This window comes from Cyprinodon tularosa, unplaced genomic scaffold (assembly GCF_016077235.1).
Source record: "Cyprinodon tularosa strain WSP-4 unplaced genomic scaffold, ASM1607723v1 ctg365, whole genome shotgun sequence".
NCBI lineage: Eukaryota > Metazoa > Chordata > Actinopteri > Cyprinodontiformes > Cyprinodontidae > Cyprinodon > Cyprinodon tularosa.
The window spans coordinates 574888-593576 of record NW_024039080.1 but is presented as its reverse complement, the minus strand read 5'-3'; the positions used below and the strand labels follow the sequence as shown (position 1 = coordinate 593576).

The following is an 18689-nucleotide window of genomic DNA, read 5'->3' as shown; positions in this document are numbered from 1 at the left end:
TTCGTTCCATTAAAACTTTGTCCTAGCGGACAATAAAGTAAAATCTATTCTATTCTATTCTATTCTATTCTATTCTATTCTATTCTATTCTATTCTATTCTATTCTATTCTATTCTATTCTATTATATATTCTATCATGTTCTATTCTAATCTATATTCTATGTTATTATATTCTATAATATTATTTTCTATTCTATATTCTATCATATTCTTTTCTATTCTATCCAATATTCTATTCTGTTCTATGCTATTCTATTCTTCTATATTCTATTCTATTCTATCCTATTCTATATTCTATTCTGTTCTATGCTATTCTATTCTTCTATATTCTATTCTATACTCTATTCTACTCTATTCTATTCTATCCTATTCTATATTCTATTCTGTTCTATGCTATTCTATTCTTCTATATTCTATTCTATACTCTATTCTACTCTATTCTGTTCTATTCTATTCTATACTCTGTTCTATCCTATTCTGTTCTATTCTATTCTATTCTGTTCTATCCTATTCTATTCTATATTCTATCATATTCTATTCTGTATTCTATTCTATCCTATATTCTATTCTACACTCTATTCTAGTCTATTCTATTCTATAATCCCTGTTAAATAGATTGAATCATGTTTTCCTTTTCTTGTTCATCATTAAAGGACATAATTTCTCTCTAGATTCATCCCATCTGATAAGTTGGCCGTATGATGGGCTTATAGGAGGAGCTCATTCCTTTACTAATCAGGATTCTTATCAACATTCCCCTGTGTTTATATGTCAACAAGCATCGCAGCAGAAAACATCTCCTCTTCCAGGCCTTTTGAGGGGAGCGAGGAGAGGCTGGATGCTAAATCAGGCCGGACTCGTTTAGCACAGACTGTTATTCATCTGTAATCAGAGCTTTCCTGTCAGTCATAATGACTGAGATGAACAAAAGAGATGAGGGGGCAGAAGAGGAAGATGTCTGGACAGTAATCAAGTGAACCTCAAACAGGAAGCGTAAGTCTGCAGGACGCCCCCGCTGTTGTGTTCGGTTGTTAAATCAAAGCAGCACGAACGGCTCAGGCAGCAACCTTCAAGCGTCAGCCGCTCTGAAAATAGTCCGTTTACATTAGGCCGGTTTTCCCATCGCTTCAGTTGGCGCAGTGTTTGGAGAGGATCTGACTTGTTTGTCTTTATGCTCCTTGTGTTTCCTTCTGCTGAGGTTTCAGTGGGGGCGTGAGGCAGACGGGAAGCATATGTGTGTGAGGGTGTGTTGTCTCTGTGGTTAATGGCTCTTGGATATTGATCATATCTGGATGGGCTGAGTCAGACGCTCCCATCCCACTTTAGATAACCGACGTTAAACTTGACCCGTCGCAGGCCAGAGTGATTCCTCTCAAACCCAAATCCACTGACCTTCTGGTTGCCTGGCCTGTGAATCACCACCATGTCACCGAGCTGCCTCTAAAGCAACTGTATGGAGTGAAATATGGTCCATTATTGTTGCAAGCAAAGAACAAGTTTTATAAATGCAGTCTGAATGAATTCAAAATAAACTGAAAAACTTGTTCTTTTAAAAAAAAAAAAAAAAGGTTTTGGTAGTACATTTTTATTAGTGTTTTATTTTTTTTTTTGTAGAAATGTATATTTTCAAGTTTTATTTTTGTTAATTTTATGAATCGCGCTCTTTTCAAACCAGTGGCGGCTGGTGGAGTTTTCTCCACAATTAATTCAAAATACAGATATACAAAAAAAACAATCAAACGTATACTGAGTTATCACACCATTAAATTTATATGAATACTAATTACAACAAAAAATTATAAAAACACTTTATAAAAACAAAACATAATTTCATGTCCAGGTTTACTTTTTGTCCATAAATCGTGCCTTTCTGAGGCTGTGAAGGTAAATCTGTGTTTTGCATGGTCCAATGTTGAGTCACAGACCTAAAAAAATAATGTACCAGTTTAATAATGGAGAAGCTATTAGTCAGCTTTATATTTCTTAATATATAAAAACTATTTGTTTTCTGGGAATGTTTTTATTTTAGAGCAACTATGCAAATGAACAAACATCTAGAAAAAGTAGAGTATATTCTATTATTTTCCATGTTAATCCCAGATTGTTTGTTCTTCTTTGCTTTTTCTACAAAGTGCTTTAAATCAGTTCCACTTGTCTTTATCCATGCTGGATCAGATCCTGATGTTTGAAAAAGGAGGCAGGGAAAGCAGGATAAAGCCTTAGCCTCGCTGCTTGCACTTAGCCTCGCTGCGTGCAGTTAGCCTTGCTGCGTGCAGTTAGCCTCGCTGCATGCAGTTAGCCTCGCTGCATGCAGTTAGCCTCGCTGCGTGCAGTTAGCCTCGCTGCATGCAGTTAGCCTCGCTGCTTGCAGTTAGCCTCGCTGCGTGCAGTTAGCCTCGCTGCATACAGTTAGCCTTGCTGCGTGCAGTTAGCCTCGCTGCATACAGTTAGCCTCGCTGTGTCCAGTTAGCCTCGCTGTTTCCAGTTATCCTCGCCGCGTCCAGTTAGCCTCGCTGTGTCCAGTTAGCCTCGCTGCGTGCAGTTAGCCTCGCTGCGTGCAGTTAGCCTCACTGTGTCCAGTTAGCCTCGGTGCCTGCAGTTAGCCTCACTGCAGGCAGTTAGCCTCGCTGCATGCAGTTAGCCTCGCTGCCTGCAGTTAGCCTCACTGCAGGCAGTTAGCCTCGCTGCATGCAGTTAGCCTCACTGCAGGCAGTTAGCCTCGCTGCATGCAGTTAGCCTCGCTGCAGGCAGTTAGCCTCGCGGCGTGCAGTTAGCCTTGCTGCAGGCAGTTAGCCTCGCGGCGAGCAGTTTGAGTTGTTGCCTGCAGTTAGCCTCGCTGTGTGCAGTTAGCCTCGCTGTGTGCAGTTAGCCTAGCCTTGGAGCTAAACCAGGTCCTGGAAAAGGGCTTTTCTTACTCCATTTCTCTCCCTCCCTCTATGCACTGTGGCAGGAGGTGGTGAGTAAATACAATTCCTGTCACCTCAGGTCACATTTTATCTAAAAAATACATATTGATATATTTCAAAATAATTTAAAATGATATTATAAAAAATATATGTATATTATTTTCTTTTTGATACCTTAATCAGGGTCATTGGGTGGGTGGGGCGGCGCTGTAGCGCCCTCTATTGGCCAACTGCCACTGTTTCAAACTGCTTTTTACAGATTTCATTCTCTTTGCGAACTTTCCTCGGGAGCGAGGAGCGATCGTTTATTGGTCTGCATGGATGTTAACAACATTTTTATCAGGCTTGAACTGAACAGAATCTGTAAACCAGATTAAAATTAATGCAATTTCTAAAACTCAATCTGTAAAACTTAAATTTGAAAATATAAAATTTGTGAAAAAAATATTTAGAAAATTAAGTTCGAACAAACATGATTTGAAAAAATTAAATCTAAAAATAAATAAAATCAAGAAAATGGAAAAGTCACTTTTAAAAAATCCGTTTTTAAATCATGAACATTCTTCAAAGTTTAACTTCTTGCATTTCGTTTTTATCATCCATTTACAAAATGAGTCCTTTGCTTGCTAAAATAATGGAACAGAATTGACTCCATAGGCTGACCCAGCAGATTAAACACAAGAGGCGAACACTTCAGCTTTGGTTTATTTCGCTTTGCGGTTTCTGGACTAACGACTCGCCATCAGGCGCTGCATCAGCTAATAATGATGTCACTCTTTCAGAGTAAACAGCGGTGTGTCCTGGGCAGCGGGCTGCAGCTTTAAGGCTGAACACAACAGGCTTCTGTTGCTTTCCTCCTTCTATTGTTAAAACAAAAGACTAGAGAGTGAATGATTAGCTGGGGTATTTTTGGGAGCTGTTTCATTGTATTAGTTTGGGATCTTTCAAAAAATGTGAAATATCTTTGTTATCAAACCCAGATGGAGAGGATTTCCCCTCTCACTGCTGTATATTATTATTAGGTTCTGTTCTGGAAGGCATCTGGCAGGTTTAGTTTTAGTGTCACTCTGTCTCTGAAACTGTTGTATATATAGCTAAGAAGGTTTCAGTTGCAAACAAAACATGACTCAAACCACTCATTTCCTTAGATTTAGCTTCCAAAGAGACAGGCTTCCTGGGAATCTTTGAAAACTGTTTTGATCAAAACTTTTTGGGCTTTCTTTAGTTCTTTCAAACCCTTTTTTTTTCCCTGTAAGACTTTTGCTTCGTTTTGAACTCATCTTTGTGCAAAGCTCTGATATTCTAATCCTGAGGTGGTTGAGTCTGTTTTCCTGTTCTCACAGCAGCAGGGTTGACTGCTGTGAGCTGTCACACCTGCAGGATATTCACCCTGGACTGCATGGCATCTGGGGTCAGTGTTCCTCCCTGGAAGTTTCCTCTTCCATCTTGGTTGGGAAAATCGAGCCTTCTTGTTATAAAAGATTCCATACTCAGAATTAGAAGTTTAGAATATGTTGGTGATCAGTACTGAAAAACTAACTAGGAAAGAAAAGACAGTTAGAAGAAATTTATACAATAACTTTAGTCTTTGGTGCTCAGACCTCGGCAGGAAACATTAGTGCTGAATTTTGATAGATATGCATGAACAGGAGTAAAGAACAGGGCTGTTTCCCCCCCAGGTCTGAAACTGGTGGTGGAGTGGAGATAGATGCAGTTGGTCAGTCTGTAGACTGCTGGTTGGAGAGACGGTCTGCTGAGCTTTATGGGGAGATCCAGTGGACTGCATGAGCTGATACTAGAGCTTCACTCAGGGACCTGGAAGATGGAAGTCCACCTTGGATAACACAGGTTGAGAGAACCTGTCCATGATGAGCAAGCATGGAGCGACAGTGGAGAAGGAAAACTCCCCATTGGGAAGAAACCTCTGGCAGAACCAGGCTCAACATGGCGGTCTTCTGCCGGACCGGTTCACATATAAAGCCTTAAATGGCCAAGCTCCATCTGATATCAGAGATCTGATTGTTCCTTATGTTCCTAACAGAGCACTTCGCTCTCAATCTGCAGGTTTACTAGTGGTTCCTAGAATTTCTAAAAGTAGAATGGGAGGCAGATCTTTTAGTTCTCAGGCTCCTCTCCTGTGGAACCAACTACCAGTTTTAGTCCGTGAGGCAGACACCCTGTCTACTTTTAAGGCTAGGCTTAAAACTTTCCTTTTTGATAAAGCTTCTAGTTAGAGTGGCTCAGGTTATGCTGATCTATCTCTATAGTTCTGCTGCTATAGGCTTAGACTGCTGGAGGACATAGGGACCCCTATTTCATCATTCTGCTTCATTCTATCTCTATTCTCCCACTCTGCAGAATCTGTTAGTTCAATCACTAACGTTCTGCTCTCTCTGCTTTTTCTCATAGTAGCTTCATCTGGTCTGTTCCTGTTTGGCTGTGACTCCATCCTGGAGAGAAATATCAGCTGTGCTGCTGCCATCAACACCTTTGTTTCTAGATGTAGGAGCTTGGCCTGTTTTCCAGTGTAGTCCTGTTTCTCTGACTGTGACTAACTGGATGTGCTCTCTTCATCCTCTGACATAGGAGCTGGCTCGGAGCTCGTCTGCCTGGCTGTGTGTTTCCTGGACGGGGCCGCCTGTGGAGCTGGTTGACAGTTGCCTTTTGTATCTATGCTTCTTTTTCTATGTCTGCTTCTGTCTCCTTGAACCCCAGTGGGCCTCAGCAGATGGCCGCTCACACTGAGCCTGGTTCTGCTGGAGGTTTCTTCCTGTTCAAAGGGAGTTTTTCCTCTCCACTGTCGCTACAAGCATGCTTAGTGTGAGGGATTGCTGAAGAGTCAATGAGTCGATGCAATCAGCTGGTTTTCCTTAGATAGAAAACTTTGAATCAATCTGACTGGATGATCTGGTGAACTGGAAAGTGACCTGAGATGACATGATGTGAATTGGAGCTATAGAAATAAACTGAATAGAATATGAAGGCAAGTAAAGTTGGGACTTTACTTAGAAGGTTTCAATCACAGGAGCTGGTGTTTTCTTCCAGCAGTCAGTGGGTGAGAGCTGAGGTCGATCCTCCACATGACATCACCTCAAAGCAACACTGTTTAAAATAACTAAATGTATTTTCTCTCCTTCCTGGATTGTTCTGATTTTTTAAAATATGTAAATATTCTCACCACAAATAATTAGCAAAGCCCCGTTTGAACTCAAGCATTTTCTAGCTTAACTTTATCTGTATCATCATGGAACTCTTAAGTATTATCCTCCCATAGTGGCCGGTTATGCAAACCACAAACAGCGACTTAGCAGATGGCAGCTGCCTCCTCTGTGCAATTTTTAACCATCCAGACAACCAACTAGAGTAAAGTGACCCTTTTATGCAGGGCTGGTTTTAAAGAGACAGGGGCCTCATTAGAACAGTGCAGAAAGATAAGAAAACTTTGTGTTTTCCATGCATGAAACAAACAAAAAAAGCTCTAAAGGAGTAAGTCTCTTTAAGCTCTTTAAAAGGAGAAATCAGATGAGAAATTAATGAGAGATCCACATAGTTAAACATCAGCAAATGAGATAAGATGCAGCAGAAGATTTGACGGTTCCCGTCACAGTTTTATTATCAATGCGTTCATCATTAACATGCTTTAATCTTTAACTTGTTTAAACAAGATCAACCCTCCCAGACGGCTCTTAGTTGCAGTTGTTCGCTCAGAAAGAATCCTTTGGCCGCACGTTTTTTTTGGCTCGTGGTGAAAAAGGCTTGACAGGGTTTGGACGCAGCGCGCTAAAATCTGCAACAGATACGGATGTCGCTGAGTTCAGCCAAGACCATTATGCTGTCTTTATGCTTCGTAACGCTCAGCGGCCATTTATCCATTTCCAGTGGGCCAAAAAAAAAAAATGTCTCTGCACATTTATGTCCCCCTCAGGATGATCAGCTCGACCGACGGGAACATTCATCCAAAATATGGAGCAAACGCCGTACTTTGGATTAAAATAATACCCAAAGTGGTGGCGCTCTAATCATCCTCAGCTGCACGTTGTAGCACTAAATCAAAGGTCAAAAAGTCAGTAAACACCAGGCCTGCTTAACATCTGGGCTTTGACAGTCAGTGTGTTTTAGCTGAGGTCTTTGTTGGACTTTTCCTTTTTTTTTTGCAATGATTTTGTGGCACAAACAGAAGAATGTTTCCACTGTGAATTCCCCCCAACAGCTGCACTCTTCAGGCAGCAGTGATATTAAAGTGCAAATTGGCTATTTATACAAGCATAAATAAACATTACCATGATGATCTCACTCTCTGAAGTATCTGAGGGGAGGAAAGAAACTCATATTGTCTTTAACAACGTGACTCAACGGGAACAGTATTGCTGTTTGTACTTACATCCTCTGAATAAAGCTTCTAGCAAGAACTCTGTAAAATACAGGGACGGTCAATCTGTCGCTACTGTAATCCTCCTGTCGTGACTCTGAGGGTATTTCGTTCCTCTATGTGTGCAGAGCTGCTTACAAACTGCTGTTCCATATTACTCTCACTTGTTCCCGAGGCAAATCTCTGTAAAATTGCACATTGCTGCTGAAGTGTTTGCGGACGCGGAAGCTGCTGTTTGGTTTTGCTCCTGACAACAGAAACTTGCTCACAGCAATCGCCCCTGTTGAAGTCATGTCGCTTTTGGTTAAGGAGCTTTGGCTGCAGCTGTGGCGTCCTTCAGAGCTCCAAAACCGGAGGTTTCTCATTGGGTAGCAGCAGATCAGGTATCCCACTGTGACCAACTGATTGGCTGAAGAGTTATTTCCAGATAAGCAGATCATGGCTTGTCTACAGTGAAAAGAAGGACTGGGTTATTTACTTTGGCCTTTTTGGAAACACAGGAAGGAGCAATCAGCTAATACTTCATTTACTCTACCCTTGAAAAACCGATCCACGCTGAGACCGGTCCGAGCTCGGTTCTGACGACCGTTTACACATCACGCTATCTCGGTTTCTCGCCTCCTAGTGACTATCTGCGGTATTACTGCCAGTATTGAAGGAGGAAATCAGGCAGTTGGTGGCGGTAATGCAACAAAAGCTGTTTGCCAACCGCCATAAAACACAAGAAGAAGAAGACGAAGAAGGAGGGAATCAAGCAAATGTTCAGAAAGTTATGCTTGATTATTATTGCCGTACTTCGGTGTTATTATTTAAAATGTCGCGTGGAGAAGATTTCGATTGTTGCTTATAGTTAAAGAAGAAGTCGTTCTTCTTCTTCTGTTTCTGGAGGGGCATTACCGCCAACTACTGGAATGGAGTGTGAATCGCGATGTGCAGCCAGACGGAGATGACGCGTTCTGCTCATGCGCTCTTGTTATCAGAGAACCGAGCCCACCTCTGGAACCGGTCTGCAGTTAGCTCGGTCCGGTTGTGTCTAGCTTGGTTCAGTTCAGTTTGCTTTCCATTTACACACGATAAGTTATCTCAGTTACTGAGCTCGGACCGGTCTTGGCACGGTTATTCAAGGGTAGTGTAAACGGGGTAAATGTGAGCTTAGTGCTTGGAAAAAATCTTTCATTCCTTTAGAGACAGCATGAAAAGTCAGCTGAGTACAAAACATAGAGAGGAAAACAAGAAGAAAAGGGACAAGAAGAGAGGGACACAACCTAGAACAGATAATGGATGTCTATTCTATTAACATTTCTCTATCTGTATTTATGTGTTGTCTTCTCTATTCAGAGGGGCCCCCTGCCTGTCTTTGCCTAAGGCCCTGGATTTTCTAAATCCACCCCTGTTCTTGTGGTTATTCTTGATCTACGGAGGTTTTTAATTCAAAGCTAGTGAAGGAGAGGTTGCTTTGGGGGTGCGCTGCTCTCTAGATCTACATTCAAATGCAGATTAGACTCGTCTCAGGATGTTGGTAGTTCATTGAAAGATGGTTGGTCACATGGAGGTAGGTGTGAATGGTTTAGAGTTAAGCTGAGACCTGAGAGCTTCAATTTAGCGTTGGTGTTTTTGTTAAATGTTTTCCTCCTCTCTGACTGACATAAACATTTCAGTCCTTAAAGCCAGTCACTTATCCTTCACCTGCAGCTAAATGATGCACAGTCAGCTCCTCTACTAGATGCAACCCTGATCAAATCCACTGTGGTTTACGGTTGAATACTTTTACAAGGCGCTGTATCGGGTGTCCATGTAGTCTGTGAAAATCACACAGTCTGGCATCCCATGTTAGATTCTATGGTAGGTTCATCCAGCAGGCTGCCACGGCTCCTGCTATCTCACTGTGTGGAAAACACACACATATAAATACACTCAGATAATTATAGTGCATGGAGCCTGAAGCATGTGTTGGGCTTATTGTCTCTCTAAGATTTATGGGTTGTCTGCAGACAACAGGAAGTTATAAAAGCATAATTTTAGGAAGCATTGCGCATATATCCAAATGTCTGTTTTCCTCCCAATTACACAGAATCCCCCTCAGTGACAGCCTGAGCTGGGGGTTTAGTTCCCGCCGTTAGGGGGCAGCATTGTTTGCATAAATGCATGGCAATAAAAAGAAAGGGACGACACAAAGGGGGCACAGACACGGACATGATCAATTATGTGTCAAGCATTTCTTCCCCGCTGAATGAATGGCTCGGTGACTACAGGCCTACCGACCCGCTATTGTCTATTGACGCTGGAGACGAAGTTCTCATGCAGTTCATTATCCCCAAAGAGGACAAACAGGGAGGGAAGCAAAGAGGCCATTAATCATCATTCCCTTCAGAGAGAAGCAATCTCCCTAACAGGTACTGGAACCAGCTGCATTTTATAGGAGAAAAACAATCATAAACGACACGTTTGCTTTTTTTTATTATGATCAAGCTCAGCAAAATATGTGCAATTAAACTATATAATGTGACGTTTATGACATAAGTAGTGAGTTTATGATCGATTTGCTCAGATAAAAATGGGGGCAAAGTTTCGCTCTTATTCTGTGCAGAATTAACTCCAAAGTCCGTTTATGTGCGGCTCTGCGGCCCGGACCGGAGCGGGGGGGTCCGCCCCCCCCCCAATAAATGCCTCAGCTTCCTGCTTCCAAGTTCGGACAGAGCGCGGTGATTGGCCGCGGCGCGCGCTCGGCCCCGCCCCCCTGCGCCCTGAGCTCCGGTTACCGCACACACACACACACACACTCCGGTCTACGCATTCATCGGGGTGAATTTTGGAGGATTTTAGGGAAACAACAACGGAGCAGAAACAGAGAGGAGTGTTAGTGAGCCGCTCCAGCAGGGCTGCTTCCACTCAGCCTTCCTGCACTTTATCCTCAGACTGTCCACGCGGGGACCGAGCATTTCCACGCGCTGGCATTTCACCGAGCGGAGCGCAGAGAGCCGGGAGGGATTTTACAATAGAAACTCAATTCCTCTGCGGAGAAGAATAGCAGAGGAGGAGGAGGAGTGACAGATAAGCCTGGAATGAGGAGGACCTCCAGATTCCTGGCGTGCTGCGGGGTGACTGATGGATGAATGTGGGCATCTGTAGGCTAAAAACGGGCGGCAGGTAGAGAGCAGCGGGGAGCTTTAGTCTCCATTGGCTGCAGGGTTTCTCTCTCTTTTTTTTTTTTACTCTTTGCCCCCCAGGGTTAAAGAAAACCCCCCAAACAGGAGCGGTTCTCAGCCACAGGTCATACCGGACACTCGCTGGGGGGGTTGGGGGTGATTTTCCTCCAGATCAGCCAAGGACAAACAGACAGAAGGAGGCTGAAGGATCCGGACAGGAGGACATGTATCTGACAGCGACCCTTCAGGCTCCAGACTGATCCCAGCTCAGCTTCCTGCGGCCAGAGGCGCACAGAAAGGCGCGACGCTGCGCTCCGGTTCCCGGCTGCTCCCTCAATCTATCCGCTCAGCATGGCGGGGCTCGGATGCTGCTGCTGCTGGAACTATTACCTCTGGATCTTTATTCTCATGTGCAGGTCTGCGCTGCCCTCTGCTAAGACTCTGGAGACAATCATCTGGAGCTCAACCAATCAAAAGTAAGTCCTAAATCTTTTTACAAGCAGGGGGAAATTATATATATATATATATATATATATATATATATATATATATATATATATATATATATATATATATATATATATATATATATATATATATATTATACATTTATTATTTTTTCTGCTTACTCTTCTTGCAGACTAGATGTGTGTGTTTCCATATATTCGTTCCTCATTGGTTGAATAATTTCCCAACAGCTTTAAACAATATACAGCCCCCCCCCATTACAGTAATGAATGGCTGATTATAGTAATTTATAATAATATTAATGGTGCTTTTATTTTCAGACTCCAGTCTCCTAAAAGTTGCTAGAGTTTATCCCCCAATTTCTCTGCACCGCCTGATAATTGGTGTTATTAGCTGAAAGGGGAAAAGTCATGTAAACTATTTGAAGTGAGTTGAGGTGAGCTTCACAGCAGCTCAGGGTTTTTATTTTTATTTTTTTGCTTTCTTTTTTAAAACTGCATTTCAAGCCTTCCAACGAAGGCCACCCTGGGTTTTAGATTTCAGAGTTCTCCCTCCTTAGAAAATAAGAAAAGAAATCCAAGATAAGATTTTCTTATCAAAGGCAAAATGGTTTAGAAAATAAATAAAAAAATGTTCTTTAATTGCTCTGGCTGGATATCAAGCTTCATTTCTGAGGCGAGTTTCTCCTCCTCCTCCTTAAAATTCCCATTATTCCCAGCAAAAGAAGCAGAGCGGAGCCCAGACTTCTGATAGCACATTATGCTCTGGCAACAATTATCACCCACTTAGACCTGACTCCTGCATTTGCATGATGTTGGAACGCGTTCATAAAGAGAAAGAGAGACGGAGGGGAGGCTAAAAACTGTGAAAATATGTATGTGACCTTCATGTGAGTGCAGAGCGAGCCAGGAGGACCGGGGAGACGAGCAGCGTGGGCCAGATTCTAACTGGAACTTGGTCATTCCAGTGAATCCAGGATTTATCCTCCAAATGTCAGATGTCACAGAGGCTGGATGTGCAGCCAGTGAGGAGCAATATTGCTGCAGTGTTCACTGGCCTGTGTGTGTGTGTGGCCCCCGCTGTAATGGCAGGCCTACGGCCCATCAGCTTTTATTTGACTATGGCTGCAGTGGAACACACACACACACACACACACACACACTGATTATATAGAGCAGACACGGCTCCGCCTGCCGGGATCAAGATGTACACAGTTTAAAGAATTAACCGCCTTAAAACCTTCAAAGTTCATCCTTCTTCCTAGAGACTCGTTGCTGTTGGAACAGGCCCTCCGCAGCATTCGCTCTGGGGGCCCCTGCTTTCCGGTTTGGATAATTATTTAGAAAAATAACAAATTACCTTCTATGATCTGCCAGGATTTGTATTGAACTGATTGGATCTGATTTATTTTGGAGTAAATCGGATTTATTTCAGTTAAAAGGAACCTTAAAGGAACTTTAGTAGTGATTTGGTGGCTTCTATGTGAGTCGATCCCCTTTGTAAACATAGAACAGATAGATTTTAAAACTGATGATCAACTTTAGTCTTTGACTTGATAAACTCAGCAGCAGAAATCAGTTTAACTAAATCTCTAAAACAAAGATGGAGCCTTTTTATTAAAAGTATATTAATAATGAAATTAATCTCAGCAGGAAGCTTGTGGTGTTGTTGTGTTCAGCTTTAGACTCCCTCCCTTCATGACGCTCCTCCTGGTAAAACGCTCCAGTTCCCCAACGATCTGCAGCTCCATGAATGGGGGTGTTCATGTCTGACTGGTCCTTACCAGGAAAATATGAAAACACGGCGCTTTTAACGTTTTATTAACGAGGAAGCAGCAGAATAAATCTATATATTTAACAGCTGTAGATAAACACTCTGTAGATAAACACTCTGCTATGTTAGAGTCTGGAGTCCTGAACGCTCTTATTTTAAAAAAGTGTAAAAAGCAGCTGTTTAAAGTCGTTTTTAATGAGAGGCCAGAGGAAGGACTGGAGTGACTGGAGCGACTGACTGCATAGAGCAACACTGGGTACCTCCCCCACCTGTTGCTGCATACTGTTGGTCAAATGACTGAAAGAAGGCTGCAGGATTTTTTTTTCCGCTCTTAGACACACAGATATGACCTTCTGGAAAAAAATCCCAGCCGAGAAGAGAACCGACAGTCATGCTTTGGAAAATACTGTCACGTCAAATAAAATGACATTTCATTTAGTGGAAAAATAGAAAAAGCAGATCCGGGTAATAGTTCCATGTTGCCTCTTAGACATTTTTTTCATATATGAGGGACAAAAAAGGCATTTTATGACCTAAAGCAAGAAAAGTGATGAAGGATAATTTAAAAAAATCTTTTAAAGTTCTTTACTATCATAAAAAACATCAAATTAGGGTCACAAACACTGTAGCTGGAATAAAGTGCTGTTTGGGTTCTTAGGCTTCAAATTTAATGCAAAGCAGCAGCTAAATCAAAACCAGGCAAATATGGAATATATTATTTATCTTGTTATAAGCTGTTAATCTTTGCCGCAGCAGGAGCAAATATGACTTTTATGTATAACATAAAACCAATTTCAGCATCTATTAATTAAGATCTAAATATTATATTTTACGAGTTCATTCCTGAAAGATGGAGATTCAGCAAACCTGGAGTCAAAAGGCAAAAAAATGTCACCTAAAAAAAAAAAAGTAGACATTTATTGATTGATGATGTCACCTGGAGGGAATGTCTGTGAAGGTTAGCACGCTGCTTTTCAGGAGGATTTGGAAGATCATTTCTCCATCTGTTTTCTCTCTCCGCTCCTTGTAAAAATCCCCCAACGTTGGCTGAATATTTCATAAAGTTCACAGTGGAACAATAATACACTCTGCAAAGTGTTTCTCTGCAGCTAATTATCCTGCTGCCTGCTGCTCACAAAACAATAGACAATTATCTTACCGTGTGTGTGTGTGTGTGTGTGTGTGTGTGTGTGTGTGTGGAGTACTTCACAATAAGAAAAAAAGACAAACCTGTTTTTCTTTTGAAACCTATCCGTCAGCAGGACGGTGCGAGGAGGCAATAAAAGAGCGGAATACATGCGCGACAATCAGCATCCGTCTTCCCTGCTTGTTGTTCTGAGCTCCGTCTCGTTGGCATCTATTGCTCCGCTGTGATAATAGAAACAGTATACCTAGAGAAACGTACAGTACACTATCAGGTGCCTTATCCAGATTTACGACGCCTCGCTTCCTTTTCCTGCTTTGGGGAGCTCTGCTGCCTCAGCTAATAAATTAACTTAGCCCCTCTGCATGCTCACTGTGCCACATGCACACAAAATCTAACAATACCAGCGCCTCCCTGCAGGCCCTGAGTTATGAGGGCGAAGTATTGGGAAACAGCAGTAGGTTTGGGCCACTGGGATGTGTGTGAGTCTTTCTTTAATGTGCAGCTCTCCTTTATGGATTTTCATGTGAGGATGCAATCACTCCAGCAGCAGCAGCAGCAGCAGCAGCAGCAGCGTTATCAATGACTGGGGCTTGCTTAATTGATTTCCCCCCAGCATGCTTGAGCAGGCAACATATATCTTCACCATGGCGCTGACTTGAAAGAAAAACATAATAAGAAGTAACATTCTTTTTTTTTCCCCCTTTTGTTTGGCTGCAGGATGCATGAGACCTTTTTCATATATAATTTGACTGGATGAGTGAGTTGAGGAGAAGGCAGGATGGGGGGGGCAGCCGTGCAGAAGGAGAAGGCTGGATGTGTCAACTTTCCCAAGCAGCTAAAGAAGCGCCCCCAACATTTGATCAGAACAAATCGGATTAGCTCTCATTTAGCTGAGTGGGATTACCCCAGAAAATGTCACTTTGTTATGACTAATCACGTCCCATCCGTTCGGGTCGGAGCTCTGCGTAAACACGCGCGCACACACAGACGCGGCGTCCTTAGGAATCTCACAGCGATGCCGATTTAACCATAATCTGACAAGGTCGCCGCGAGGGGCCTCCTGCTTGTCCCCTAACCCTCCTCGGCTAATATTTACCTCATGACCTGCGACCGCCTCGGCTTGTTTGCAGCAGTCAGAACACAAGCAGGCGGTTCAGCTCTGCAGAGTTACAGTCCTCCAAAAAGAGAAGGGAAAATGGCTCCTGCTCTGGGTTTGAACTCCTCACATTTTGGCCAAACTCAGGAACAGTTTGCAAACATTCTTTGGTTTCGAGGCCCACAGAAAAAAACAGAAAATAAGTGAAGTAGAGGAGGCCTTTTGGTGTTGATTACAGTGGGTTTCTGCGGGTTTCTGCCTCTCTTTGCTGCCTGTTGACCTCATCTGGTCCTTAGCATCGGTTTATATCACGCTCCAGCGGCTTTGGGATTAAGCTGAACTTGATTAGTGCTCTGATATTTCTAAAGCATGTTTATTTCTTCGCAGACCAGAAAACTAATATTGTGTCATTTTTTCAGATGATGTGGCTGAAAGTTTGTTGTTGTTCCGCTCTGGAACAATTTAACTATAATCGCTCTGTTAGTTTGGTGTTATTATTTGTTTTTCTGTTGCGATTATCAAAGTATTTTCAGATTTCAGGAGAAGATTTGGTTTCGGCTTTATCGTTTCTTTTTCCAACGCGCTCTGAAAGCCGTCGACGCCTCTGAGATGCAGGGTGACGACCGTTTTAATGAAACGAGGATTTCAGTAGCAGCTTTTAAAACCACAGAGCTGCAGCTACTGAGAAGATTGAAACCGACGCGACCTGTTGAGCGAGAGCCACCATGAAACCTGGGGACTGGAAGGAAGAACAGGATTAGTCTGAGAGTCCAGTTAAGGCTCCCTGCTGCTGAAACTCACCTTCTCTATCTTTGCCTGCCCCCCCCCCCCCCCCCCCCCGTTCAGACTGTGATCATGTTTCCCCTCTGATAGAGATCTCATTACACACAGAGAGGACTTAGAGCCTGACCAGCACTCAGAGAGGAGCAGGGACGCTGCGACCAATAAGAAATCCCTCTGGAAAGCAACTGGTCCTCCTGTAAATGCTCCCAGTGTCTCTGGAAGGACAGCTGCGTTGGCCTGCTTCGTGTGTGCGGCGCTCCTGTGCCGACGTGACTGTTGTTTCAGCGGCGTGCAACCACAGATTCTTCATTCAGTTATCTACATGAGGCACCTGGCCTACAGAAACCCAATGAAGGGGGGGGGGGGGGGGGGGGGGGGGGGGGGATTGCTGCTTCAGGTTATTTTAGGGGAAAAATGCAGCATTTTCATCCAGCATATATATATTTTTTTCTTTTCTGGTTCCAACCAGATGGACTCACTTTATCCACTGGCGGTTTTGGCTGCCCGGTCGCTGAAAGCTGATCATTCTGTTTTTGTGTGTGTCGCTGATGCATTCATTTCTTTCTATTCATGCAGCGGTGCACATGAAACCAAGCAGCATTCCCCAGAAATGGGCTGAGTGGGATTGGCAGCCCATATTTTTCTTAGGGGAGGGGGGATATCTGTCATGCCTGTATGAATTTTGTTTTTTCTAATAGTTCTCATGACTCACAGCCATCGCAGTTGCTAGGCCTTCGTGACATATTATTGCGAGAACATCTAAATGCAATGAATCATGTGGAAAAATGGACGACGGCTCCCAGGATTATTCTTCCAGTTGGATTAAAGCAGCAAAGTTTATTTTAGCCTATTTAAACATGTGCTATTAATTAAAAATCAATCTGCAGGAGATATTTACTAATTTAGTCACAAGGTTGTGTTTTTACAGCATCATTTAACATACTTTTGACCTACTTTTACTTTTATTTCACTTTAAATGTGGTAATAAATCTCATATTTGTTTGTTGCTGTTTATGTTTTCAAAGCCGGTAAAACTTTCTGTCCTTCTTATGGTTTTATTTTTTATGAAAAGCGAGTGACTGAATTTTTCCCTTTTCAGCGTTTAAACCAATCGGTCTGCGGTCCTCACTAAGTTAGGGAAATATATTTTGGTTGTTTTAAGATATATAATCTCATTAAGAACAAAAAGACTCATGCTTTATGTAATAAGATCACAATAATAAATAAATAAAATATATTATAGAACCATATTAACCTAAATATTATTTTCAGGGGTGTAAAGTAACAAAGTAAAAATACTTTTGACCTTCTTTAAGTATAAATGTTGACTATCTGTACTTAGTAATTATCTTTTAGTCAACTTTTTACTTTCTTCTTACATTTTAAAATTAGACTCATTAGTTTGGTTTCATTTAAGCTCATTTTCATTCTGTTGGTATTTAAAAAATGTTTAATCAAATTAATTTCTATGTGGTTGGATTCGGTGCTGCCCCAACTTGTTGCTCACCACATACCAAAATAAATCATTTATCAAGATGAAGCAAAGTTAAATGTGACACCATAAGTTAATTAAGAAAATGAAGTCGGAGGAAGTTATCGTCATATTTTTACTTTTATAATTTTTTTAAATGCTACTTTTAAACTTTTACTGGAGTAAAAAGCTGAAGTTGATCCTCTAACTTCTGTTAAAGTGTTTTTAAACAGCAGGATTTATACTGGAGGAATAAACATGAACAGTTTTGACTCCTCCGGTTATTTTATCTGCAGCAGGGAAAAGCAGTTTTAAATAAAATAAATTAAAGTATTTTTTTTCATTAGTTTTTCATCCTTTGTAAAAAAAAAAAAAACTTCCTTAAGTTTTGCAGCATTTGGATGAAACCCTTAAACTAGACTATTTTAGTTTGAGTATTTCTTTTGCCACATTTTCCTCACCAAGATGAGCAGCAAAATGATGAAATCATCCATCATAGCAACCATTAAATTCCAACCAAGGAAAAAGAAAGAAACGATAACACACATTTAAATTCTGCTCCAGCAGTTTAATGCTTTGGTCAAACTAATAATGTGGAAAAACTTTAGCAGGCTGTAAAATAAAGTGTTGCTTTACTCATTATTACTTAATTAATTATACATTTCATTTTTATTTTCCTGGATTAGCTGAATCTAAACTTCTTCCATATGCTCTTTTTTTCTTAATGAATCAATTATATCTTGCCTGTTAAAATTGTCAATACATAACTATAAATTCTTTGAATATAGTATGTAGGACATTAAATTCTAATAAAAAAAATGTTAATGTCGTGCTCTATAAATGATTATAGAATCAATCCTAAAGAAAAGTGAAGCTGATTCTAGATTCTTCTAAAGGATCTATTTTTAGGTACCATCTATGCTTTGGTTCAGAAGGTGATGAATAACTACATCGTCTGCAAAGAAGCGAACCGTCGCTTCCATCCGAGCTTCTGGGATTTGTTCCAATGTTAACAGAGCTGAACAACTTAAATACGGGTTTAATCTGCAGATATGATCCAATGGGATGAGGCTTTAGGATTTAGGATGTCGCAGCATATCATCAGCATAGAAAAGGATGATAGCTTGATATAGGGATCATCAGAGTATTTATATAAATATATATTAGTATTTGAATGTAACAAAGTACAAGTACTTAAGTACTTTTTTTTTGAGTATCTTTACTGTAACTGAGTCATTTTTTGTGGGGCTACTTCTAACTTTCCCTTCACTCCGTTTCCAGGTTCCTTTTTAAATGCAGTTCCATCATGGCGGATAGCAGCTTTAGGACAGAATCTGGACGCCGCTGATTTAGAGATTTAATGACGTTCCACCGATGAGAGAAACTCAGAGCAGATATTAGTCATTTATAAATATTATTAAGGTTAGTTGTTGCCATGGTGCCAAGTTGTTCAGCAGGATGATTCAGATCAGTTATAGTTTCTCTATTCCACATCAACAGAATAGATGTGGAATGATGTTTTATTTTTGG

The 18689-nt window shown here is 41.6% G+C and overlaps 1 protein-coding gene across 1 annotated transcript in view; it reads left to right on the top strand.

Annotated features, from left to right (window-relative positions):
* The first annotated feature begins 10037 nt into the window (after window positions 1-10037).
* efnb1 (ephrin-B1) overlaps window positions 10038-18689 on the top strand; it is a 100009-nt gene continuing 91357 nt past the window's right edge. Inside the window, exon 1 of the mRNA XM_038296019.1 lies at window positions 10038-10897. Within this exon, the coding sequence (XP_038151947.1) occupies window positions 10773-10897 (125 nt within the window). The 5' untranslated portion in view covers window positions 10038-10772. The remainder of the gene's footprint in view (window positions 10898-18689) is intronic.